General features: G+C 41.7%; 3 protein-coding genes across 3 annotated transcripts; 1 reads left to right on the top strand and 2 right to left on the bottom strand.

Annotated features, from left to right (window-relative positions):
- Window positions 1-633: 633 nt before the first annotated feature.
- LOC145455911 (uncharacterized) lies at window positions 634-3,210 on the top strand. The gene is made up of 3 exons (XM_080333942.1): window positions 634-946; window positions 1,085-1,359; window positions 1,876-3,210. Exons 1-3 carry the CDS (start codon window positions 755-757, stop codon window positions 2,018-2,020), a joined length of 612 nt encoding a protein of 203 aa, XP_080190068.1. The 5' UTR covers window positions 634-754; the 3' UTR covers window positions 2,021-3,210.
- On the bottom strand, window positions 2,884-23,921 carry LOC145455904 (importin-5-like). Its single transcript, XM_080333932.1, has 26 exons — window positions 23,781-23,921; window positions 22,212-22,365; window positions 21,415-21,534; window positions 20,236-20,338; window positions 19,338-19,434; window positions 19,172-19,276; window positions 18,456-18,578; window positions 18,272-18,392; window positions 17,378-17,581; window positions 15,262-15,386; window positions 14,315-14,458; window positions 12,769-12,888; window positions 12,573-12,704; window positions 12,323-12,427; window positions 11,904-11,998; window positions 11,492-11,657; window positions 10,767-10,923; window positions 10,061-10,233; window positions 9,267-9,410; window positions 7,794-7,940; window positions 7,252-7,358; window positions 7,080-7,192; window positions 5,916-6,031; window positions 5,536-5,672; window positions 4,322-4,460; window positions 2,884-3,586 (listed from the first exon to the last, which is right to left on the bottom strand). The coding sequence occupies exons 1-26, from the start codon at window positions 23,850-23,852 to the stop codon at window positions 3,479-3,481; spliced, it is 3,327 nt and encodes a 1,108-aa protein (XP_080190058.1). The 5' UTR covers window positions 23,853-23,921; the 3' UTR covers window positions 2,884-3,478.
- Window positions 23,891-24,806, bottom strand: LOC145455910 (large ribosomal subunit protein eL13-like). Its single transcript, XM_080333941.1, has one exon. It carries the CDS (start codon window positions 24,721-24,723, stop codon window positions 24,082-24,084), a length of 642 nt encoding a protein of 213 aa, XP_080190067.1. The 5' UTR covers window positions 24,724-24,806; the 3' UTR covers window positions 23,891-24,081.
- Window positions 24,807-26,520: the final 1,714 nt, after the last annotated feature.

Here is a 26,520-nt window from a genome sequence, read left to right as displayed (position 1 = left end):
CTACATGCCTTCACATTTATCACGATATGTCACTAAACAATGTTTTCATCAAAAATACCGCAAATATTATAACCACATGCTTTATGAAAGCGAATTGATAAACATTGTCGAATTCTGTGAAATTGACCAATAACGGACGCCGATTTCACGAGCTTTTCAAGTATCCATACTTGGAGTTTTTATATCGTGTGAATTCTTGCAGTATAGCCTATAGTCGCACAACGCTGCCTTTAAGAAAGGGTCATTCAGCAGGTGCTCGTGCTTTTATCTACACCTAATGGCACGCCTCGAGCGTAATTACCATCGAAAGTAACGACAGCATTAAAGGTCATCAGCGGTTTTGCGTCCCGAAGCGACACATTACAAAGCTTGCAGAACCGCAATAAGCACTCCAAACTATCGGGATAGGGAAATTAAAAGAAGAAATCGGATTCGAGGACCAAGATTTTCCCTTTATATTCTATGAGCGATACATTCCAATTCGTTTTCCATGGGATAATTTTAGAGTGTACTATAATTGAAAACGTCACTCATGTAATTTTAAGATTGAATATATCATCCCTCCTGTACAAAGGAATTTAGGAAGTAAATTCTGTATTTGGGACACATACAAAATACGGATGATTAAGTTTTCAGTCGCAGGATATATATTTTGGTGTTGCTGGCACGTTCGCCTCACTGACAAAAGGTGAAGGACAGATGCGTGTATCCTTAAATATATATTTATATAAATATCTATAACAGTTGGTGCGAAATGAGAAGAGCAAATGTCATTTCAATATGTCTCGTGGCAATGGCATGGGGGTTAATGGCACAAGATTGCTTCAAACGTAAGGGCTGTGGTAACCGTAAAGTCCAACGAGTTGGTGGCGACTACTGGATTTCAGTAAACAGACGCAAAGGGATCTGTCTAACTTGCTTGTGCACAAAGATTCGCAAATTCACGGTAAGTGCGCGCTATGTCCTGCAGTATACTTGTATGTATAATCCCACCAATTCCACATTTGTTTTTGTCTCCGACATATGCTAATATGGGCAATTTGGGCATACGAGGAAGAGTCGAATTGTCATCTCTGAATTGAAGGTATCTTGCATACTGGAACTGAACGCTTCGCTGCGGAAAAGCATTTCTCGGGCATCGTTGCAAGCAGCCAACGCTTACGTTATCAAATCGGGCACGAATTCATCCGCGGTAATCGGCGACGAGTACATTGAGCTAGCGGAAGCGAAAGCCAAGACGGTGAAATGCGGGGAAGAACCGAAACCCGTCTATAATTTATTCACGGGACAGTACGTTTGGCCCAAGATGAAATATGTCCATTACTATTACACGGAAAAGGTCACCAACTGTTGCAGAAAGTGAGTGCTACATCGCTTGGTACTGTAACTGAGGTTTGAATGATAGCATAAAACGATATACAGTAGCCTACTTTCCAGTACCTTTTAGCACTTACAAACACTACTAAATAACATTCGTAGTCTATCATACGCCCTTCTTTGGAAGGACTGGTCCTCCTCTTTGGCAATTCGTCCTCTTTTATAGCTTTGACGGAAGCGATTGTGCAGGCAAAACCGAAAATGGCCATAAATGACCCAAAATTTGGATTTGATGGCAAGGACGAGTAAAAAATGATGTTAGGGCTGGTCTCTCGGGAGTCGATTTTGGTAAAATGACCTTTTTAGTCAGCATGACACCATTACGATAGAGCGGGTCTGTCGCGGTAGTCGATACGGAGAAATTTCTATTTTTTAGGCAACACAACCGTATTTCAAGTCAAAATTTTCAAATAAACCATATTCTCGTTCGATCTGTAAAAAGCGTCCTCATTTCCGGACCTCAAAATACGGAAACCCGACAGTTGACCTCTCGTTTAGGATTCAACCTAAACGAAAAATTCCGAAGACATGCGTCGTCCGCTACACAGACCGCTGCGAAGCCAGAGTTGTATCGAAGAGAAACAAGTTCAAATTCTGCACCCAATGGCGACAGATCCCACAGGACAACACAGACGGATCGTAACCGGACTTGATAATTCTGAGCGAAATGCCGATATCTAATTTATGGTTTGAACCGAAATGCTACAGAGCTGTACAGTAAGAAGCGAGCCAAGCTTGGTCTACAGCCATTTGCCATTCCCGTGCTCCTGAGAAAACGAAATTTGATGAACTGATCGCGACTTTTGCTGTATTTTTTCTGGATTTAATTCATTTCCAAGTCTTTGCGAATTCAGTTATTTTTAATAAATTTGTAAAAGCTAAAAATCTTCTAAATGTCCAGCTAATCGCAACCAACACACACTATAACAGGGACGGGCAACACGCGAGCCGGATCAGGTCCGCGACAGGAGTTTGTCCGGCCCGCGGCCCCAGCTAGTCTGCCGAGATTCCCCACTTATGTCAAATTTTAGTGAGTGTATTTTACTATATACCTGTGAGAGCAGCTTGCGAGAGTAAAGCATACGCGTATAAGTTCGTCGAAGCGAGAAGACTTGTATTATCTGCATTTACTCAACCCTACTGAATTGATATTTTGGTAAATTTGGGGTACCGCGCTGATCGAACGTCCTGATTGCACCGTGTTAGATGATCAGAGAAGCAGACACGGCGACGATTGTGTGAAAATGCTGTTCTCAAATCCACATTTATCGATGAGAAATGGCTTCGAAGTGACATTGCCGCCGTTAAAACACATTTACTAATTACGATTTATTCCTTGTATTTGCGGACAAATGTATCGATTCACCAATCCGGTCCTCCAAGTACTTAATTTTCCTATATCCGACCCGCTGACAGGAAAATTTGCCCGTCCCTGCACTAAAAGCACCTTTGCTTCACGGCGTCGTGAGAGATCATTAGCCATCGACTGAGACACAATCCCACACACAATTTTAAACTCGTATGTATTCAACAATGTCGCTAAGTATCATCAGGAGAGCATTACTGTATTTGAAAAATAATAAAACGTAACTACAGCAGCATTCTTCCATTCAAGCAGAAAACCAAGTAACAGGTTTTGAGAACTTCCCCGCACGAGTCCCGCACACTAGTTACAGAGAGCATGCAGGTATCGAGCGACTCCTAACATCAACACAGGCAAGCAAGGTTAATCGGCGACCACAAGCTTTATATTTACAACTCTTAGATAATATTCAGGCCGAGCACGGAAAGTGCACGCAGCCATCTAAAGCAAGATGAGTATTAAAAAAAATAGCAGTGACTAGGCTCGATTTTGCTACGCGACACAGCAAGTTTCAAAATGAAAAGGCAAACACAGAAAAAAGATAACCTAATGAGACTGTAATGCAAACTCAAACTGCGCCTACAACATCGGTATTGCGGCATCTGCGACCAACGATTCCAGACCATCGGGAAAAGCGGTTTTTGGCACGTATCAGGTACAAGTCCGGCTTCGACACCGGAGATTGAGCTTGTTACACTTTTCGAACATGCAAACGCGGCAGCACTCGTTCGACGTATTTCACGAGTGTCCGTTCAAGGGAACGTCTCCCAAAATAGTGACCACCGCCTTTGCTTTTAATGGCGGTAGCTGAGCCATCACGTTACCCCATAGTTCGTTTCTCGAGTTCTGGAATCGAAAAGGAATTGGTGTTTTTATCTTCCGACGATTTGGATGCACAAGACAGAAACCGATTCCTAACTGATTAGTATGATTAGTTGATACTCAGCTTCTGTTGGCAGAATACACCATACAAAAGTAACAGCATTCAAAGCTACTTGGATCCGGCTAGACACCAAAGAACGAACACAAGTGAAACTCTACCAAAAATACACATTCATTTATTAAACTGATTATAAATACAATTCATAACATAATGACATCATCACAGTCAGTGCCAAAGAAGATGAAATCTTGCCACAACTCGCAGCTGTTTTAGCGGGATTGTTTCTTTTATGAAATCGCTAATTACAATGCTGCTGTGACGCTTTATTTTAATAAAATTTCCTCTTTCAACAGAACTGTTGTGAAATCCATTTCAAATAGATAGCGACATCTCTCGTTTCGAGGCAATTACAAAGATCAGGAGTCAAGACGTGTCACTTCACTTCTCATTCACGCATACTAAGCAACAACTTTTCGGAATAGCTAAAAGAGAGAATTTCCTACAGTGAATACTTTTTCTTTTCAGAATCCAAATTTCTTTTTCCCTAATAACTTCACTTATACGGAGTAGAATCGAGCAAAATTTAATGTGCATATTTTTTTTTTTGGCAACGTAACAATTTCGTGGGGTGACAAGTGACATTTGAAAACAGATTTTTTCAACAACACCACTGCCCACCTCTGTATGCCAACGCTCACCTTAATCTGCTTCATGATAGCGATCACCCGGTTCATGACTTCCTCCGCCTCTTCCAACGAACTGCTAGACAAGGCGTCGGCAAACAACACGACGGCGCGCGCGACACCGCAGTCGCCCTCGCCAAGCACGTCGGAATTGCTGTAACACATTTCAAAATCAATCCCAGGTAGAAAATGCCACCGTCGACATAGGACAGCGACGCAATTCTAGTTGTCAAATTAAACCAACGAAAAATGCTATGGATGAGACAATTTCAAATTGGCTGCGACTTGGAGCGCAGACCGATAACATCGAGTCAACATCACACTTAGAAATATCAGTATCGCCTATTACAGGTTAAATAATGTCGGCAATGTTCGGGAAGTCACAGAACGGTCGTGAGAAATCAGAGAAATACGATCTACGACTGCTACACTGGGAATATCAATTCATTTCTTACAGCTTGTCTAATAAATGCACTGAAGTTTTGGAAATGCGTCGTAAGCTAGATGCTTTATCGGCTAGGGTTGTCAAATTTTTTTCAATTTTTGTGGCTGTTTAATATCAAGGTTAGGTTGGCTAGAAAAAAAAGTTGCGCACTATCGGAATTTGATTAATTTAATATAAAATATTAAAATCTTACTGTCAACCCCATGAAGTTGTTTAGTTGTCTAAAAGAACGATGCTTAACAATTTTTGCTCACTTCCAACTGGTAGAAGGGAAGTTATTGCAGTTGAAAATTTGGGATTCACAAATACAGCCTCGACAGTGGGTAATTCTAGAATTATTATTGAAAACTTCAAATAATATCGCTTCCACGGGTTGGAATTGCGTCAAATTTGTTTTACATCGTTTTTGTAGATAATGTAACAATTACATGGGGGTAGACAGTAAAATTGGAAAAAAAACTTTTTTTATAATGAATTAAAAATTTTTGAACTCCGACTGTTTGGAATTGAGACCAAATTGGTGTGCAACGTTCTTTAGTCAACCTAACAATTTTATCAAATAGCCGCAAAAATTTTACAAAAAAAAGTTATTCTTGAGCTACCCTAATATCGGCGCTAGTTATCAGTTTTATCGGTATCGGCCCAAAAAATCTGATATCACCCAGGTTCTAGTCGCCGCCATAAAAAAGTCGGGAGGTTTGTGATGAAAATAGAAGTAGTCGCTATATGGAAAATGTCTGGATCGGGAGGAAAAGTAAACCGACGCCACAGCCCCGACGCTTACCTTTCCACGATATCGCATAGAAAACCGTAAACGTGACCGGCCTCTTCCTTGTCCTCGACGACGGGCAGCCACGAAATCCACGCTTGCAGCAATTCGCCGTGCGACTCGCCCAGCATTTGCGGCTGATATTTTAAAATCTGAAAGGCGAAACTCCCGAGTCAGACGGGCCATTCTCACTTTCTCGAAATTATGTAATATTTAGAATTACTGAATTCGCTATTACATTGCAAATTAGAGATACCAAAAAAATCAAGGTCAGCCGTATCAAATCAGGAAAACGGCAGGAAAACAGAAATTCGATTGGAGTATAAAAACAATTCTCAAGTCAAGTCACGGGCATAATTACACAAATCAAACAATTTAGAATAGCCACGCCTTACCTTACAAACGGCAGACACGCAATTCTCCATGGGCCCGATATTTTCATGTTCCATGGCGCCCTGGACGCCTTTGCCCATCGGGCCTTCGATAACGGCACGTAGCCTCGGCAGAGCCTCTGCAATGTACATTACAAACAGGTGAGTTTTTGGCTAGTAAACTAAACTAGTTAAGACAGCCACAGGGGGCCATCATTGCTACTCAAGAAGAAGCAACGTCAGAAATTTAAACTCTAATGCAAGGCTCAACTAACAAAACATCTCAAAACTAGTTGATCAAAGGGTACACCTTAGCAAATTAAATAATGTCACAACGAACGGCTGCAGTTTCGTCGCGGCGGAACCAGAGTAGTCGACGTCCGTTTGGGACATCTTGGTAGAATAAAAAATACGAAAGGTTTTCATCTTCTTTTGGTCATGGTACGCTCGTCACATTGCGTCAAACGTGAACAGCCAATATAGGCCCAAAAATGAAGATTTTACAAAAGACATATTTTCACAAGACGTAAAAATGGACATAAGCTACTGTGGATTCCAGTGCGGCAGTTTAGCCCAGCCGGCGTGTGACAATTTCACAGGGTAGCAATGACTTGAGTCGCGATTTTTTCAATGCAATTTTTGTATCGACTCGACTTGTACTCGGTCATTGTGCACGACTCGAACCAAGTCACATGACCCAAGACTAGGCCGGTCGAGAGAGACATTTCATTGTAACTTTGAATAGTGAAGTCACGACATTATTGGTATTTCGTCTATCAGTCCTGATACTTGGAAAATAGGGCCATAAACTGGTAAAACTGAGGAAAATTACTATATTACGAACGCGAGCCATTCCATATCACTCGAGCTGAGTTGAAAAAAGTGGGTTGAACTGAACAGAATGACTTGGAATTGGACTCGACCCTCTACTAGCAGAGTTGGACTCGTACTCGAGTCAAAACTATAAAAGTGAGATCGACTTGTGACTTGGTTACAACCCTGCAATTTCACCTGGATATAGGTGATGCAAATACGCCCCCAAACCACTTACTACTTCACAATATCCAAATTGAAAAAAGTAGGTAGGATAATATTGCCTGTAAAACTGTGACATAGAATTTGAAGTATTCTAAAAACATGACCGTGCAAGCAGGCACTGACAGCTGCTCCAAAATCAACAGCACCCACCTTTTATCGCGTCGGCGTACGCTTCGCCCGCAAACTGAGCCATAATACCGACGCCGTACGAAGCCGCCTGCCTCACTTCCGGGCTCTTATCAATAATATAATCGATGAGCGGCCTTGAAAAAGACAAACAAAGTGACGTTTTACCGCAAACACAAACAGAGAGACGGAGTACCTTAAAAAATATTCTTTATATTTCAAAGAGTCGGCTTTCGTAAACTCGATAATGTCGTCAAAGACGCACAACGCCCATTGACGGTCCGGCCACGGCTGCTCAGGTCTCTGTGTAATGTAGAGGGGTGGTCAAAGGAGTCAAGTCAGTATTGGTAGTAGTGACACCGTGAATAGAAACACATATAGAAATTCCCTAGTAAATGAAAAAGTTGACGCCTAGTCCTGGAATGCCATAAATTTCAACCAAGTACAAGTGTAAATACCGATTTCCAAGATAGTATTTTAGGCCTAGTTTTGAAACGGCGTATGTTTCTACTCAATTACAAGCAGAAATAGCAATTTCAAAGATATGAAATTGAGATCTGAAGAGTAATCTACATGAGTAGTAGCAAACAGTAGATTTTATCAGAAGTTGATTGGAGGTGGCAGCTTTCCAATCGCAAAATGAACGATGACAAATTTGGGCATTTAGAAGAGCAATATTTTGTTACTGACTAACTGACTACCTCTGGTAACGTATCGAGAAAAAACAAAGTCACTTACTAGCAACTTGATATATTGCGGTAACAGCGAGTCGAAAAAGGGAAAAAGCTCGGCGCCGTGCGTGCCGAATAACGAATGGAAGATGTCGGCGATTTTCGACAGAATATAAACGTCTTCGTCGTCCTCGTCTTTGAGAGTTTCCTCGATCTGAACAAGAGCGAGGAATCGCGAGATAAGCACCGTTGCCGAGCACAGAGATTAGAGTCAAGCGACGACAACCGATTTTCACGAGTAAGATTTTATCAACAGTTTCAACACTATAGTTCCTCGAACATAGATTCAAAACTACGACTACCTAAGCTGAAAACATGTCGCACAAGGCCACTAGACGACATTTCCGTCAACTAGTGATCAAAACCCCACACCATGGTCAAAAAGCGCTACGAAACGGTGTTTGTCAAAAAATACCGAATCACTTGGAATGCGTTTTACTGTCATTATTTTCCTTGCGTCCGCAAAAAATATATGTTTCAACCAGGGTTGTGACCAAGTCCCAAGTCAATTTTATTTTTACAGTTTTGACTCGAATCAAGTCGAGTCATTTCCAATACACAACCGAGTCAAGTCATAGTGTTCATGTTCAGTGTTCACTATCGAGTTCAAGCAGGGTTCAACTCACTTTTATAGTTTTGACTCGAGTCAAGTCGAGTCATTTTCAATTCACCACCGAGTCAAGTCCGAGTCCAAGTCATAGTGTTCAATGTTCGCTATCGAGTTCAAGCCGGGTTCAACTCACTTTTTTGCAAGCTTGTAACCAAGTCACAAGGCTCCGAGTTACAAGTCAATCTCACTTTTACAGTTTTGACTCGAGTCAAGTCATTTTCAATTCACCACCGAGTCAAGTCCGAGTCCAAGTCATGGAGTAGAGTGTCGAGTCCGAGTCATAGTGTTTTGACTCGAGTCCGAGTCATTGTATTGACTGTTCAGTTTCAAGTTAATGTCATGTGAAACCCACTTTTTACAACTATACTTGGTGATGTCGAATGCTTCGCGTTCATAATATACCAATTTTCCTCACTTTTACCAGTTTCTGATGACATTTTCTAGTACCAGTACTAATGGACGAAAAAATACTAGTGTAATAACTTTACTATTCTAAGAAATTACAATGAAATACCCGTCTTGGTGGACCCAGTCTGGAGTCGAGTTATTTTCATATTCAAGAAAATGACTCGAGTCATCAAAAACTCGCGACTCGAGTCATTACAACCTGTTTTTTGACACCCTTGGGCGACATTGAGGCCTCACACTCGTAATATACGCTTACTAATTTTCTCACTATAAACATAATAAGTACATTTTCTGTGCTCATGTTTCCAGTATATCGGTCCTGACTGAAAATTGCGACCCGAGTCATCACAACGCTGGTTTCAACCCTTCTCAGTCAAAATTATTACTATTGTGACATCCTAATAGTTTTACGAAGTCCTTAAAGAATTTACGAAGTCCTTATTCTTCACGCCGTAAACCCACCTCTTCATCGTAATCCTCGTCCCGCCTCTTCTCTTGCCTTTCCAGAGCCCGGGCAAAGTGCTTTTCCAGCATTTCGTTGAGCGTTTTCGCCAAGATCTCGTACTGCTCCATCGTGAAGCACCCGTGACCCCGGTACTCGATGCACTGCAAAAGTACGACAATCGCAGAGGCCGGCAAATGTAGGATGAGAGACCGTAATTAAAATGCATAGCTATATTGAAATAAACCTGAATATTTTCGACTGACACTCGTCAGGGGTAATCGTCAGCGACTAGTAGAGAATCGGAAAGAAGATTGTAGATCAACAATCATATCACCTACTCGTAACTGGATGAGATTTCAAAATATCTTTACATATCGACGCACTACTCCGAACGACCGCTCATTGTAAATCAGCGCCAGACTTTGTGACATGGATTTATTCAGACGGGATCAGTAGCCAAGTACGTTTACTTGAGTGGTTAAGATATTACATTACACTCCTCGCACCTCAGTTTTCAGTTCCTTATGCGAAACTAGGTTACTCGCTACCTGTAATGGAGTAGATTTTTGAAGATTCTCTTCGAGGTACAGAACTTCGACATACAAATGAATGATATGTTCATATTGTTTACTCAAATATAAATATGTTCATAATGTTTACGTGATATTTGGCGATACGAGTGTTGGTATAAAAAATGCTCTTTAAAATTCCCTACTAGTTGCTGAGGGTTAACCCTGACGAGATTCAGCCGAAAACATTTGGGTTCATTTCAATATGAAGATATTATTTTAAAAAACACTGAAAACGATACCTTGGCCAGCGACTCCATCACGATAGACAGCACGTCGGCGTCCGGCTCCATTTTCAAAGCCTCGAGAAGTTGAGGCGCGATGTAGCTCCACATTTGCGTGACGTACTCGTCGCCACGCAGTTTTGCGCATTCCATCAAGAGCGGCAAGGACTCGGCGGCCGACGCTCGCACGCGTACGCAGAACCACACCGGTTAAGGAAGACTCGCAGCAGATCAGACTAAGCGGTTCCCAAAGGGGGTAATTATGAGAGAGAGGTATTTTGAATTAAATGAGCACTACACTCGTATGACGTGGTATCAAATTTATTTGCTACTGTGAAAAATAGATGGCAGAAACCATTTTCCTAGAAAAAGTCACCGTATTCGAATTCCGCTGCTACAAGATTTTCAGGGAAGGCACCATTCCAGTAAATCGACCTCTGTGATACCTAGGCACACCTCATTGCTATTTAACATAACAACATGTTATTGAAGTGCATCCATGAACTACTTCACGTGACATAAAACCAATGAATCACATGTAATATACAAACAAAACTTATCTACTACGAGAAACAAGTACGGTCTATAAAACCCACTTCCGTATCATGTCGCTGATAACCTCAAGCTAGGCGATACATGGGGCATGGATTCAAAAAAAAATGAGGGAACCACTGTCTACACGACTAATGTATAGGCTAAGAACAAAATCTTTCGAAAAGGATATTGTCATGGAAGAAGAACTTGAGAAGCGGCACCATCAGCTTCACGACCTCCTCGGCGTACTCCACAAAGCCCTCCTTGAGCTGACTCGCGTAACACACCAACATCTGGCACGCCGTCGACTTCTGCTCCAGGCCGCTCGTCTTGATACCGAAACTTTGCTGCGGAATCACGACAATAAGCGAGCGTCAAGAAATGGATACATGGTATTTTCACCCGTCTAACTGCTCAGGAGTAAGGCATAACAATTTGAGTGGAGGGAGTCAATATATAGACGCCCCCTTCCAACTTAAGGTTATTTCATTGCCAAATAATTTGATCGCATACCCTTGAGCACTGAAAGTTTTATGTTTTCTGAGTGATGAAAATACACATGCTCATCCAACTAGGAGATATTACATCAACAAAAATTTAGTTCTGACACATTCGAATGACGAGAGCCAATGTTGCCTATACAACAAATATTGTATCAACAAAAAAATTTAGCTTCAATACATTCTTCCAGTTATGGGAACCCCGAAACTACAGCAAGTCATGGCGCGCGGCACACAATTTTGTGACAGGCCACCGCCATTATTTTCATTGCGACCGTAAAAATAATGTAATTTTGAACTTCGGCGGCTACAAACCACATCGAGAGCATAAAAATATCCCGGCAAATTATCGGATACACAACAGCAATCCCGGCGCAGAACACATTCACAACGGCTACATCGGTCGAATTCGCACCTGTTCACCCATCTTCACAAATTCCCAGCTCTCGTCCTCGTCGGCGCACTCCGCGTCCTGCGAGTCCATCATGGCCACCTCCGGCTTGATGGCGGCCGCCTTCATCAGCGGCGGCATGACCACGGGCAGGTACTGCACGAAATCCCGGCCCATGATCTTGCAGATCCTGTGACGGCAACAAAGAATTGTCGGGGAATCGACCTCAAAACCGGGAATGCCTATAATCGTTTTTTAATATGCCAAATAGCTTTGAAAACGTAGTTGCTGAGGGGACCAAAGATGCAGTGAGTTCTTTGTAATATGACATTGCAACATCACGCTTGGCCAAATCGGTTATCATTTGAAATTCTGTTTGTATGCTTGTTATACGAAATGGGAAAATCGTAACAAACGACAAAACAACGCGCATCACCTCGTCCAAGCGCTCATCATGTACGATATCTGCGGGTCTTCGCTCTCCCACGACTCGATGTCGGCCTGGGTCCGAAGCAGCTGGTCCATGATCGCCTGTGACGAGATCAGAGTTGCAGACGACAGACGAACCGCGTTCAACAAATCAAAATCGAGGTATGGGTTTTCGACAGGACTTCACCTCGCAGAAACGTCGGTGTGTAATATCAAAAAGGCGGCATAAAACTCCTCACGGCATTGAAGTTTCCGCTAATTGCTTTCGGGTTACACACGTTAGTCGTGATTACAGTTGTGCTAATTTTGATTTTTGAACGTTTGGCGGACCGCTAAATTCAATCGGAAATTATCACGATCCCAAGCTAAAAAGGTCTATACGGAATTGCACGGATAACAATAAAAAGCAGAATTCCACTCCAGTACCTGCGCGTCGACCATAAACTTCTCTGATCCCACCGCGAGACCGATCAAACTGATACATTCGATCGTCTTGCCCTTCACGAGTCTGTAGTCTTCCCCCTTTGCATTCTGTAATAACGAGATATTGAAAGAGACCCTTTGTAGTACAGAGCTTCATTATGAAATTGAATAATATACTCGTATCAAAATGAGTCCTGAATATTTTCCGCTGACGTACTAACAGAGATTGCGATTATAAGAACAACAAACACACCTCTAAAATAAACTTTAAAGGCGGCATTATCCTGTCGTAATACGCGATAAATTTCTCTTCCGTCTTGTCGGCGATGGCCGCTATCGTCGTCAGTATTTGCTCCAAAACAATTTTCGTCCCTTTCGTCATCAGCTAAGAAATACGAGAATAGTGAGACGGCCGCGTTATCTCGCATCCCTTTTGAAAGAACGCTCACCTCCTGTATTTTCGCGAGCAAGACCTCTTCCAACTTGGCGCAATACGGCTCCATGTACGGGAGCAGGATGGCTTTTGGGCATTCTTCGATGAAATTCACCATGGCGGCGCCAGAGTGAGCCTAAAAAAAAGCGGTAAAATCAGAGCAGACCAAGGAAGGAAAGGACGTAGTCATCGTCTATATTGAAGCGAAAAAATGAGTATTCTAGGACTAGTTCTGCATAAAAAAAGGGCGGAGTGGAAGTAGAATGAAACCATACAGGGGATATTATAACAATAATTTTGTTAGCCGTTCACTGAAATTGCGTCAATGGGCCCTGCACACAGCATACTGATGAAGAAAATGAAGCTCTCTTCTAACCGGCTGGCAGCGGCTGCTTTTTCTGAAAAATTTCTCTTCACTTTTCAAAACTGAAAAACTCTTAGACTACGTGCATAGGGTGAAACGCTCTACAATGTTTCGACAGTAACGTTCGAATTTGTTAAGCAAAAGCGGTCACTTATGGCTTGTTTGATAAGGGATCTCTGTCGCTGTGCACACACTTTTTCGCACTCGGTACACGTTGTTGACTCCATAAGAAACTAACGAAAACTTGTCTTTTTCTACAAGGTTATCTCGTCTTCTTGCTTATATACACTCCCAGTTGTCTTGGTCTCGTCTGGCTTCGTGGCGTAGTCGTTTTTTCTGATATATTAGTAACGAACGAATACTTTTTGCGGGACGATTATTAGCGACTGTTTTTTACGTCAGCGGAATCGAGCATGACCCGCAAACCGAGGTGACTGAGCAGTAGGTTGTTCAAAAAATACATTTTTTTCCAAATCTCACTCGCCTATTGACTAAATCGTCAGGTTGTCTAAGAAAACGATGCACACCAAATTTGACTCAATTCCAACCAGTAGAGGCCGTGCAATCTCGAATTGAAATTTTCAATTTATTATTGAAAATTAAAAAAAAAAAATTAAAATTTTTCTGTCAACCCCATTAAATTGTTGGGCTGTCTTCAGAGACGATGCAAAACAAATTTGAGTCAATTCCGACTTCTAGAAGCGGAGTTATTCGAGTTTTTCGTTGATAATTCTCGGATTATCCTTGATCCGGGGATTATCAACGAAAAACTCAAATAATTCCGCTTATACTGGTCGGAATTGACTCAAATTTGTTTCGCATCGTCTTTGAAGACAGCTCAACAATTTCATGGGGTTGACAGAAAAATTTGAAAAAATTTGTTTTAAATTTTTAATAATAAATTAAAAATTTCAATTCAAGATTGCACGGCCTCTACGGGTTGGAATTGAGTCAAATTTGGTGTACATTGTTTTCTTAGACAACCTGACGATTTAGTCATCAGGCGAGTGAGATTTGGAAAAAAAAGTATTTTTTGAACAACCCTACTGAGCAGTCATTATTGCAAGGAGAGAAGAATTAAATATTTCTTCTCGAAGTAGAAGTAGTGATTTCAAAGTGTTTTATGCGACAGTCCGGCACTGCCCTTGCACAACAGAGTGTAACAAAAACAGTTTCCTGGAAGCGTCCATCCACAGACCTGAACTTTCGGATGTCGATGGTCGTCGAGGACGCTGCAAAGCCCGACGATAATCTTTTCGTGAAACTCTTTCTGCATCGTAGGCGCGAAATCGGTGCACATCTGTCCCAGGGCGTTACACGCTGCATACCTGACACGGGCATGCTGAACAGAAATATGACAGCTTTGATGCTCTTGTCGATAATTGTTCGCGCGCGAGAGACTACAGCGACACCGGCCGATATTATAATTGCGACGTACACTTGGCAAAATTGAATGCCCGAGTCGTTCTATTTCGAATAGACCGCTCCTCAATGTGACGCCATACCAATAAGACAGACTTGACGAGTTCAAGATGTAGCCTGGGGCTGTTTAAAAATAAATTTAGTTTTCAAATTTCACTTGCTACTTGATAAAATCATTAGGTTGCAAAAAATCAACGCACCAAATTCAGCTCAAGATTAACATGTAAAAGTATTGCTAGGAGAGAAAAAAGTTCTGATTGAATAAATATGAATTTTTAAAAATTTTACTGGCTACCCAATGGAATTGTTAGGTTGTTTAAAAAAACGATGCATATAAAATTCTGCTCAATTTGAACTAGTGGAAATCAAGTTGCAGCAGAAAATTTTGGATTTTATTAAATAGTATTTACGGTTCGGTAGGTAAAGAAACCCGAAATCTGCTGCACTTCCAGACTCGCTGGTAAACTCAAGTAAACTGACGGTAATCCCACTCATACGCGCAAAAGTTCGTCAACGTAAGAAGTTTGCATAATCGTGATATCCACACGTGCTTGATTTGCAAACGCCTTTCTCTTTTTTCCCAAGTAACCGACCTTTTATATGATCACAAAGCAAACACTTCAAGTTACATTCAAACTTAGTCTGAAATTGTCCACTGGCTAAGGCATAGTAATCACGAACGAGTCCGCCTGAAACGAGTCACCGCCACGCGGCAATACTTACGCTGTCCGCCAGGTAAGGAATAACGGCTCCGACGATTTGCGGCAAATGTTTCTCCATGGTCTTGTGGCATCCCTCGCCGACCGCGGAAATAGCCATCAGCCCGGCGTGTCGGTAACGCCAGTCCGCTGAAATGAAATGTTGCATCAAAAACGATTACAATTCAACATTGCTTGTGAATTTGTAATAAGAAATGTAAGAGGAATTATTATTACAAAAGCGGTCATAGATATTGCAATATTAAATTCGAAATTGAATGTTTCACCGACTGTGAGCTTGAATCGCCACATACAGCACTTCGAAAATCGGCCATGTTGAATTCGGCATTAGAAGTGTGATAAATATCATTATTACAAAATCACTGCATAACTATTTTATCAGGGCTTCGGAGCAGCCGTAAATTTGCATTGCTCCAGCTCCGGAGCTTTCTTCTATCATACATCAGCTCCGGCTCCAGCTCCGGAGCAGCATTATTACCACTGCTCCGGCTCTGAAAACTATCGAAGGAGTCTGTCTATATCAGGGGTGAGCAACCCGCGGCCTGCGGGCCATATGTAACCCGGAGAAGGCTTTGAGTAGCCCGCGGGCTAATTTCCCACTATATCATCGAAATTCTGTTATATTATCGAAATTGAATTGCTCAGATTGTGAACTCGCTAGGCCAACCAAAAATATGATTAGTCTGGCCGCGGCACTTGGGATGTTGATGACTGGACTAAAATATCAGTTTCGACGCATTGGCGGATCAAGGGTCCAGTCACATTTTTAGTAAATCGTCGTATATTACAATAAACTAAAAAAGCACTTTACTCCGTGCCACAGCATTAAAATTCTGATGCGGCGTTTTAACACTGGCACTGTACTCATTACCATTAGGCCATACAGCTCAATTCAATCTTTAAATGTGTGATTATTATTCAACAGTAACTGAAGTAAGGGCAAAATGGACGGATATAACGACGTGATCAATAGAAATTCGATTTGTACCAAATGGCCAATGGTCAGACGTTCGATATCGGTGCACTCGTTACCAGTCCATCTGGTGTCGATCAAGTTTATTGGAATAATATTTTCCCGTTGAAATGAATCGAATAATCAAAATAAACACTGCGCCATGCCCATAACGAATTAAACTATGCAGTATGCACATTGCACATTTACAAGTTTACGAAACAGATGATTACAAATTGGAAATCGCGTATCAAATCAGTAGTTTGTCTCCAACATAGAATACCATGGGGTTTTGGCCTACTCTTCTGTCATCCCCTATTTAAGCTCGAAAATCCTTACTGGAGTGAATGACAATGACGCGCAGTAATGAATTGCAATTAGCATGCATAATTGCATACTCGCAATAACACTGTCCACTTTCGCGGCCCGACTAAAGAACTATCACGAAAAAACGAGTATTTGCTTATCCGATTCATAGCAACGAAGAGATGGAATTTTTTTATCCTCTCTCCCATTTCGCGTAATACATAGTGATCATTATTTTCAAACCGTATACAATTGGCCAACAAGGTTGTGCTGATGATGAAATTGCAGGTATGCCGAATGGCGAATACCCACAATATTCACAGGCATATGTCGCATACCGATGTTAGGTACTCATTTATGAAAATTGAACATTGAACATACGACTGCTCTGCTGTTAAACCCCCAGGAACATGGTTAGTCGGAAAAGGTAGCGCCAAAGAGGAAAAGATTCTTAATTTCGCGAAGGCCTGCTGTTGATTTCGATGAACTCAGCAGATATGGTTGTTGCATATATAATAGCATCTTATGAAATACGTCGGAGCAGGAGCTACCCCTCAAATAACTAGCTCCAGCTCCGGCAGAATTTTATATAGAGCTCCGGCTCCAGCTCCGGTAAAAATGCACGGCTCCGGCTCCAAAGCCCTGTATTTTATCCATTCGAGAGACTCGAGTCTTGAGAGTCAGTGGAAAGCAGTGTCGAAACTAAAATTCTTGTCGACAAATCAACCCTTGGTGGTAACGAACGTATAATTTTAGTACTCGAACAAATCATCTCTCACTACTTGGAATTGAAACTCAATTTAGATCACTGCGGCCAGCCCCACAAATAACCGAGAAATCAAACAATAAAAATCACTCTTACGATTTTGCAGCATGGGCGGCACGGTCGCCAATATATGCGGCATCATGGTCGGACCGCCGAGGGCGCAGGACAGCCTGTCGATCGCGTTTTCTCCGGCTACCGGGTTAGAGTCGCTCTCCACGTCTTCCTCCTCGTCCGTGTTGGCCCACTCGGTCGGGTCCTCTTCCTCGTCAAAGTCCACCATCAACGCGAGAACTTGGGGCACTTCAAATTCAATGGCGTAGCGTCAAATTACTGCTACCACTAGAGGAGCTACTCGGATGTACAGAACTTCAATATACAATTGGATAATTTATCCAAATTGAAATATACCAGAATATTTTCGGCTGTTTATGATTTTAGACCAATTCCACATTGTTTGATTGGACTTCAATATTTACAATTTAAAATACGGTACCATGTCAAATCCGATTCAATTGTTTTACCGCCGATTGTTCGTTACGTGTATCATTGTAACAAACGCGCCATCACAATCATAATTTCGATGGACAGTTTCAAGTGACCAATCCAGTGTTACAAGAGGCGCTTGTGGCAAACGAGACATCTGCCGGACAATCCCGCAACAAGAGGGCGGCATTGAACTGATAAAAATTGGACCTGATGATTTTGGCCGGATACGATTTACAACCGCTTAAAGCTAGTTTGGCCATGGACATACCCTTTCAAGAATATTCAAATTTCATGCGATTTTTGAACAATTTCACCCACTACCAGATTCGTACATGATATAAAATTATTGGTGGACTTGAATCCTGAATTTGGAACAAGATTCAGATTGGATTAATCATATTATAAAGTCGATGGCACACACAGTTTGTAGCATCAAATTGACAAAACACTGGAGGAATAAGTGGAGACAGATGTAATGCACAACTTTACTGCGTATTCACCTACCGAGCTGTGGTATAATAGACTTCTGTTTCCTGATCAAGCCAGGCGCCGTCTCCGCCAGGGTGACGATCACCTCCAGGGACATCTGTCGAATGGACTCTTCGATTTCCACGTCGGCGACGAGCTGACAATATACACGAAGTGTCACGCGCGCGGCTTTCAAAGCGCATAGAAAATATTTCGTTACCCTGAGACAGGTGGCGAGCAAGTCCGCGACTTGGGGCCGCACGTATTTGGGAACGTCTTCGCAAAGCTCCACCAAGCTTTTTAATACTTCGTCGTCGGCGTCCGAGGCGCTGTCATAAGCGGCCTGACACAGAATTGCCGTAAACATAAGTGTGTTCATTGCTACAAGCTACCCAGCCAGCTAACTGTATAAATGTGCAATTGCGAAAAGGATTCCAAATGAATCCAGAGCTTGACGGCGTCTAATCCCAACAAAGCAAACACGAATCCATAACCAGAGAGATAAAAGTAGTCATAATTAGCACCCAAGTAGTCCGAGTCATTGTGTTCATTGCTCAGTTCTGTTCCGGTTCAACCCAATTTTTCAACTCACCTCGAGGCTCGCATTCATAATATCGTCATTCTCCTCAGTTCTAACCTTATTTTCCAAATATCAGCTGAATGATAGACGAAATACAAATAACGTGGTGACTTTACTATTCCTCGCAGTTACAATGCGATGACTGTACACAAATTGACTCTAGCTGAGTCACACAGTGATTGCAACCCGCGTTCGAGTTTATTATTACGTTTATTATGATTATCGACATGTTCCTTCCAAAAGCCTAGGTGAAGAAATCCCATTTTCTTCAAACACGGGCAAAATAATTACGAACGACAAATTGTGACAATACGCGGATGACTTGTCAACAAAACAAAAAGGCAAATATGTCTCACCGTCATAATGCCGGGAAGGAGATTCGAATAAAACTTCAACACCTTCGAATTCGCCGACGAATCGACGAGAAACGAAATCGCAGCTCGAGCCGCCAGGAACCGAACCTGATCAGCGGCAAAATCGGTTTGTTAGAACGGCACAAAGATTCAGGCGTACGCATATCACCTGCGGCGGTTGATTGGCCTGCATCGACTGCCCCAGCATTTCTCTCAAGACTTCCAAATACCGATCGAGCTGGTTGCCGAAGATGCCGGAATATTGGCTGCAATGACCCAATAAAAGTATATCAATTACTGCATCAGTATGATGAATAGATGAAATAAAGCTACCAAAAGAATGAAATATTCTAGCCTTTCAATCTATAGTACTCAACAAGGAGATGACAAATACTCTTGCCCTGCATTTGAGCATGTGACACTCGAGTATGTGACTTTAACCCCAAAACCACCCCTAACCTGGTAATTAGCCCTTACTCAAACCCCAACCCTAGCTTTAAACCACATACTCTTATGTCCAGTCCACGGACTTGACAAAAATACTCTCATGTCCAGTCCACGGACTTGACAAAAAGGTGTTATGTTTGCGCTAACAAACTTGGGAACGAATGCAGAATTTGAGATCGATAATTCTACCGGTCTAATTAGTGTGAAACGACAGTAATCTCATTTTAATCTAATTTGTGAAATGTTTCAATGCTCTAATCTTAATTCAGCAACACTAATTACAAACTTATTCGAGAAGAACTGTAGCTATAATTCTAATCTAATTTTCTAGTTGTCCATCTATGCATCGAGGGGATGATAATAAATCCCACGCAATGCACAGTTGAGTGTGTAATTTGGTTGTATTATCATTGTAGTGCGATTGGGATTATTACCTACTATCTTGCAATAAACGAACAGACACACTCATACTGTAAATTGCGTGGGGTTTATCAATATTATATTGAGCCATAATTGAGGTGAAATATTCGGGGCGGGTAGGATAAGTCACTAAAGGCGACACGTAATCGGAGCTAGAGACTACATTAAATCATAAACACAATTACGACGCGTTTCCATACCAGAATATATGAAGCGCCACTTCCTTTAGGCTCGTGTTGGGCGAGCTGATGCATTCGAACATGAACTTCAACACGTCGGGCCAGGTGTTGTTCCCCTCTTCGTCTAAAAGCGCACGACACGCGTGAGACGACGAGAAATCGCATTACTTCCTATCACGCTCACAAGAACTCATAAGTCATGACATCATCTTGTCATGAAGTCACTCGGCAGTTAGCAAGTATACATTTGTGTAGGCAACATGACATGCGTGCTAAAGGTTGAAACGCATCCCTATTCATTACTCGATGACTGTGATAAACGCGGATTTGTAGTTACTGATGCAAATAAAGAAATATACAACATTTTTCAACTTACTACATGTGATGTGCGATTGTTCTTGGATTGAATCAGTTACATAGGCACTATCACAATACCAATTTACACTGATCTATTGCAAAAATTGGCCCGTACCTAGGGCTGGGCAAAATCGAGTACCTGAGCGTTTCGATTCTGAATCACGTATTACGCTTCGAGTCGAGTATCACTTATTATGATGTCACAACAGAATATACTATGCGAAAGTTCAAATATGTACCTTTTATGCGGCCAAAAAGAACATAACGCCTGTTATCCGTCACATTAAAGATACTTCGGTACGTTTTCGACCATACCGATTTCATTTCACTTCTTGACAATGTTGTGAAATGATCATGACATCGGAAATGTGTTATTTCCAGTGACATTCAAAAATTTGCACTATGTGTCGTATGCTACGACACGGCCAATCAACATTTTCATACCATACTATGCCCTGATTACAACTACCACCGACGTGTATCTGAGTGCACTATCAGAATGATATGAAATATGTTTAAACCGAATAAACTTTCTCACATCCATAGGATGTCACAATGCAGTATATGGCAGCATCATGCATCAACCGAAATCAAACATTTGTCGCTACGCAATATAATCCGCTTTAGGTGAGCTGATCACAGATGGTTGCGGCATGACACATACAAAGCTACCAGTGGGACAAGGTTGAGTGAGCAAACAATATTCTTTCAAGAAATCATACGAACACGACTATTGGGCTAATATGGTATAATAAACCAAACAATTGATTTTCCGGAGCCCGAGAAACGTTAAAACGTTCCAAAATCCAGGGTAAACTCATAGTGTCCGAATACTATACTGACCAACTAGTTTTCTGGCGAGTTCGGCGGCGCAGTCGCCAAGCTTTCTTTTCATGACATTTCCCTCTTCGCTTCTTATGATCTGCAGGAGCTGGCCTTGGACCTCATGTTTGATATTTTCCGCTGCAGATAGTCAATGCAAGATCATTAAGTTCTCACAGAGAGTTGTACAAGTATTATAGAAACCGGTTCAATTCATTTCTAAAAATTACTGTGGCCATGAAACATGCTGTATTGCTAGTTTAAAAAAAAGGTTTTCCAGTAAATTGCCTCACTCCTGATTGTTAGGCCTATTGCAAACATTGCACAACGTTCTCCGCAACATTTGGGCCTTTTTCCATGCGAGGATGTGTCGCAATTTGTCTAGCGACGGACAGTTAGAACTTAACAGACCTATTAGTTGAATCATTTCCACGCATCTTGATAGTTCTACATAATTTCAGTGATGTTTCACGTAAACAAGTTCAGGAATTCGTCAAAAATGATCATTCCTTTTGGAAAAATACAACTTAACAACAAAGTATTCAAGGGCTTAATCTAAAAATTAAATATGATTTGTTGTTTTTGCCTTCAACTACCAACGAAATGCAAAACATCATCAAACACATGTGCAAAATACTACATCCATTTTTACTAGCCGGCAAAAATAAATGTATCTTATTGGGTGCTGAAAATATAGTAGGCCTACATATAGCGCAAGTCGGATCACAACTTGAAATCTTAACCTTTAGGGATATACCGACATATGGGGCAGGCTCTAGTCAAGACTAAAGTAGTCTGTGAAAATCTATTCAACCTACCGAGAGGAAGGTATGCTTCTTCAAAGTTGCTTGTTATTGTTCTCCTTACTAAGACGGCACACAGCTGACGGATTTCTTCGTCAACAGTAGGAACGACCAACACGCTCATCAACAACGTGAACCGATCGGAAGCTTGATATTTATCATACGCAGCCTGAAAATTACATGTTGTCAGAATATTTTCAATAATCATAGTTATTTGAAGAGCTTTTAGAGAGGTACAGAACTTCAATGCACAATTGGATAGTATATTCATATTGAAATGAGCCCAAATATTTCCGGCTGACACTCGTCAGCAACTAGTAGAGAATTGGAAAGAACACGACGAGTGTCAGCCGAAAATATTAGTGTTAATTTCAATATGAATATACACTATGTAATCATAGTTATCATCGACAGCCAACCAATCAGGTCAAAGTTTAATTGATATCACGACCATTGATATTAGAACTATCAGAGATGTGAGGCATAGTAATATTCCATCTCTGATATTCTACGACTGAGGACACCGCGGAATCTATTTTAAGCCAAGTTAGGAATTGTTCATGAACTTTAGGTGAACTGCTGCGTACAGCAGACCGCAAGTCGAATGTTTTTCTTTAATTAACCATAACGATTCAACAGGTTCTTGTTGAATTATAGGGAATTTGACATGGATTAGTACCTCTATTTTACCTACAATCCAGGATATGAAGCATCCATTATTAAGATGGACAAGATCAATTATGAAGAAGCGAAAATTTAAATACAGCAAATATTCCATGTCATCGCTTCTTTCAAACGTGTGGAGTCCTGGTAGGCTATACCTGTTTCACAATTAATTGCAGGTGACGCGAATGGCAGTGTCGCTTTCAAGACCAGATCCGCATGGCAGTTGGAATCAACTGTTTGAGTTTTGTCGCCGCAAGAGATTATATATAGGCACCTTTTGGATGGGTGAAAACAAGAACAAAACAATTGAGCCTCAAGCATTGTCTTAATTACGGTACCATATAGCCAGTTGCGTCTTGTGTTCTTATCTCATGAAAACTTTACGGTCCTTATTTTCAAGACCAAGGACCATAACATTTCTTGATTAGCGAATTACGATTTGAGAACTATACAAAAATTGCCTCAATCCGTCTAATAAGATAAGCTTATTCTGATTTTGAAGACCGAATAATCGTGGCGATTCTAAATGGTCTTGAAAAGCTGAATCAGTCTCAATTTCGAGACATCACTTCTTAATTAAGACTGAAATTACGGAAATAGACAATTAATAATCCTAATGTCCTAAATTTGAGACCACGTTTGTCTAATTAATTGTGTAGTGTATATCGATATGTATTTCCCTATGTCAAATTCATGTTTGGACGGATTTGTTCTTGTAAGACTGCCGTTGACACAGTTCACCTTGTGCACAAATGTGTAATGTGGTAGGTATGTCAAAGATCTCTATGACGTCAATATCCATACTACAGCAATATATCTCAAGCGCCAAGACATCCAACTCTATCTTGCAAAATGAAACCGATACCTCAAAACGCCAAGTCTCATCAAAGCGAAACGCAATCACCTACACTGCCTTACCTCAGCCTCTGAGCGTGTGTTGTTGTCGGTCGACGTCAGGCCAACCAGAATCTCATGAAATTGCCCTGACATATCGAAGCTCTTTGACGGGCCTACGGCTTACAGTTAAGTTTTCTGGCAGAAAGAGAATACACACATGAGAAATTCAACCGTGGAAGATATTGGCGGCACAATTTCATGAAAATCGACACACAAAACCGGCAAATTCACAGAATTCATGAATCGAAAAATAACTGGTTCAAATTTCGACGTAGGTACTCTGCGTAACTTCTCCCTCGGTGAGAATCTCAATAAAACCTTTCTACTTCTTCTTGGGCGCAGCCTGAGCCGCTGCCTCTTCCTTCTCCTTCTTACGCTTGGCCCGGATGCCGAAAAGCTTCTTGTTAGATCTCGCCATCCTCATGGTTTGGAATACAGAGTGCTTGCGCTCGGCTTCTGTGATAGCACGAGCCCTCTCTCTGGCTGGTTTTGTGTTGATCGGCAAAACTGTACCCGTGACTTGCTCGGCCATCTTGATTTCCTCAGGAGAGCTATCTCCCTTTTTAGGTTGGCTAGCCTTTTTAGGGAATAGAATCAATTTGGATCTGTACTCCTTCAAACGCAGTACATTAGCTTGGAGAGCTTCGTAGGATTTGTTTCTTCTACGGTGATCGACTGTAATACCGATGGTTCTGGCGAAATTACGGTTGATTCCAGCAGTTTTGAGTTCTTCCAAAGAGAATCCACGTCCGAGACGAGTCTTCATGTTGTATTTGATGGTCGGGCATCGTACAACGGGACGAAGCTTCTTGATAGGACGGGGGGCGATCTCCTTTGCCCTCTGCAGACGTTTCTTGTACCTCCTCTCTTTCCTGGCGGGCTGGTTGAACCAGGTCCTGACTCGAGTTTGCCACTTTTTATGAAAATGCGCATTGGGCACCATACGATTATGTTTGATCGCCATCCTGGCTGAGGTTTTTTATCACCAATACAACAAGCGGCACAAAACTGCGATACTCGCCGCGAAAAGGGCCACACGTTGTCTTCGATATTTTATGTCAGATTGCATATGGCTCACGGAACATCTCATTCGTTTTTGGGCTGGATACTCGAAATAGTGTAAAATGATGTAAATTAGTATATAGATTGTGTAAAAAATCTATATACTCCCGTTAATATCAAAGAAGATATATTTATTCTCGGATTACACTGTAATATCGGCAGAATTGTATATGACCTTTGACCGTTTGAGGTGGACACATGTCACGGTTGACACATGCCACGGTTGAGGTTGACACATGCCAGGTTGACACACACCAGGTTGACACATGCCACGGAGAGAGAGTCTTCATTTTTCATCCAACCGGAATACAGAACAAACATACAACGTATGATATAGAATCATATAGAAAATACGTACGCACAGTATTAGGGTTACCATACGTCCTTCTGTTTCAGGTTTTGGAAAATGTCCTCCGAGGACGCCTAAATCATAGTCGTTTACAGCAGGCATAGTCGTTTACAGGTTGCATACCTGCCTTGCTGTAAACGACTATGCCTAAATGTCCTCCTTTTTGAGAGTCCGTCCTCAAGATTACCGGACCACGACTGACCTATCGATCCCGCCTTCCATGACATGCCAGCCCATTTTTGTCGCTTGCTTTTTTCTATACTATCTTTACTTTTTATTCAGTGTGCAATGTGCATGCCTTCTCTTTTACATCGCCGAGGCCAGGGTGGGTGTCTCATTCCATAGACTACTCAAACTCGCTTCGACACCTTCCTATCTTTTCATTGTATCGCATTTCGTGGTGTATTGAACTGCTAAAATTGCTAATAAACGAATGATGATGATTTTTTGAGAATTTTTGTTAAATATATAGGACATAATTCGACTGAGATACAGTATATCAGCACAGAAGTAACGCTCTGGCGGCTATTTCGAGAGCTGAGCCGAAAAGTTGACCTTTTTTTAGTCAACTACACTGATGATATGAAAGAAAAACTGTATTTTGGGCACTGAGCGAGAAAGTTGACCTTTTATTTTTTAGTCAACCGACCACGAAGTGTGGAAAATATACCATTTTTTTAAAGATTTTCCTCAGGTATTCTGAGTTCGAAAAATTTGAAAAAGTGCCCTCCTTTCCCGATTCCAAAATATGGTATAACTCTACACAGTATTCGGTATAGGATTGGAATGATCGATACGACCTTGGAGGTCTGAACGTCTGATACTCTATAGTCTGATAACACCTGAAACTGCTGACCTTATCAAATAGATAGGCAGACCGAACTAGCACTTCGTCAGCATCCACCCCCCTCCCATAGGGTGATAAACCCAACTTCTAGGTAGTGAGGTCCCCGGAACCCCCATCAGCCTATGCGTTTGTAACGCTACTTGTCAGCGACATTTGTTGACTTGTTTAGTGAGTCAGGCTTACAACGCGTAACCGCGCGAAGTGCGAAACTTTTCTTTATTTCGTGATTGAATTGGTCAATATGATCGGGAATTGCATCTGCAATGCTATTAATTTTTTGTCCGATCTCTGATCGCGAAATCAGATTGACGGGTTGAGTTGAGTGAGGTTTCTTGGAAAATGTAGGGCCCCTAAATACTAATATTCGGGCGTACCCGTTGGTATAATGACTTCGTTACATGCAATGTTATTTCGTGACCTCCCGTCTGATATGTCAAAAATAAATTGAAATCCCCCATACATGCGAAACTACGAGACGCACACGATTACAAATTGACATATCT

The sequence above is a fragment of the Botryllus schlosseri genome, chromosome 14 (assembly GCF_051294905.1).
Source record: "Botryllus schlosseri isolate E-star chromosome 14, Bs_hap1, whole genome shotgun sequence".
Classification (NCBI taxonomy): Eukaryota; Metazoa; Chordata; class Ascidiacea; order Stolidobranchia; family Styelidae; genus Botryllus; species Botryllus schlosseri.
This window is presented reverse-complemented; position numbering and strand designations above follow the sequence as displayed.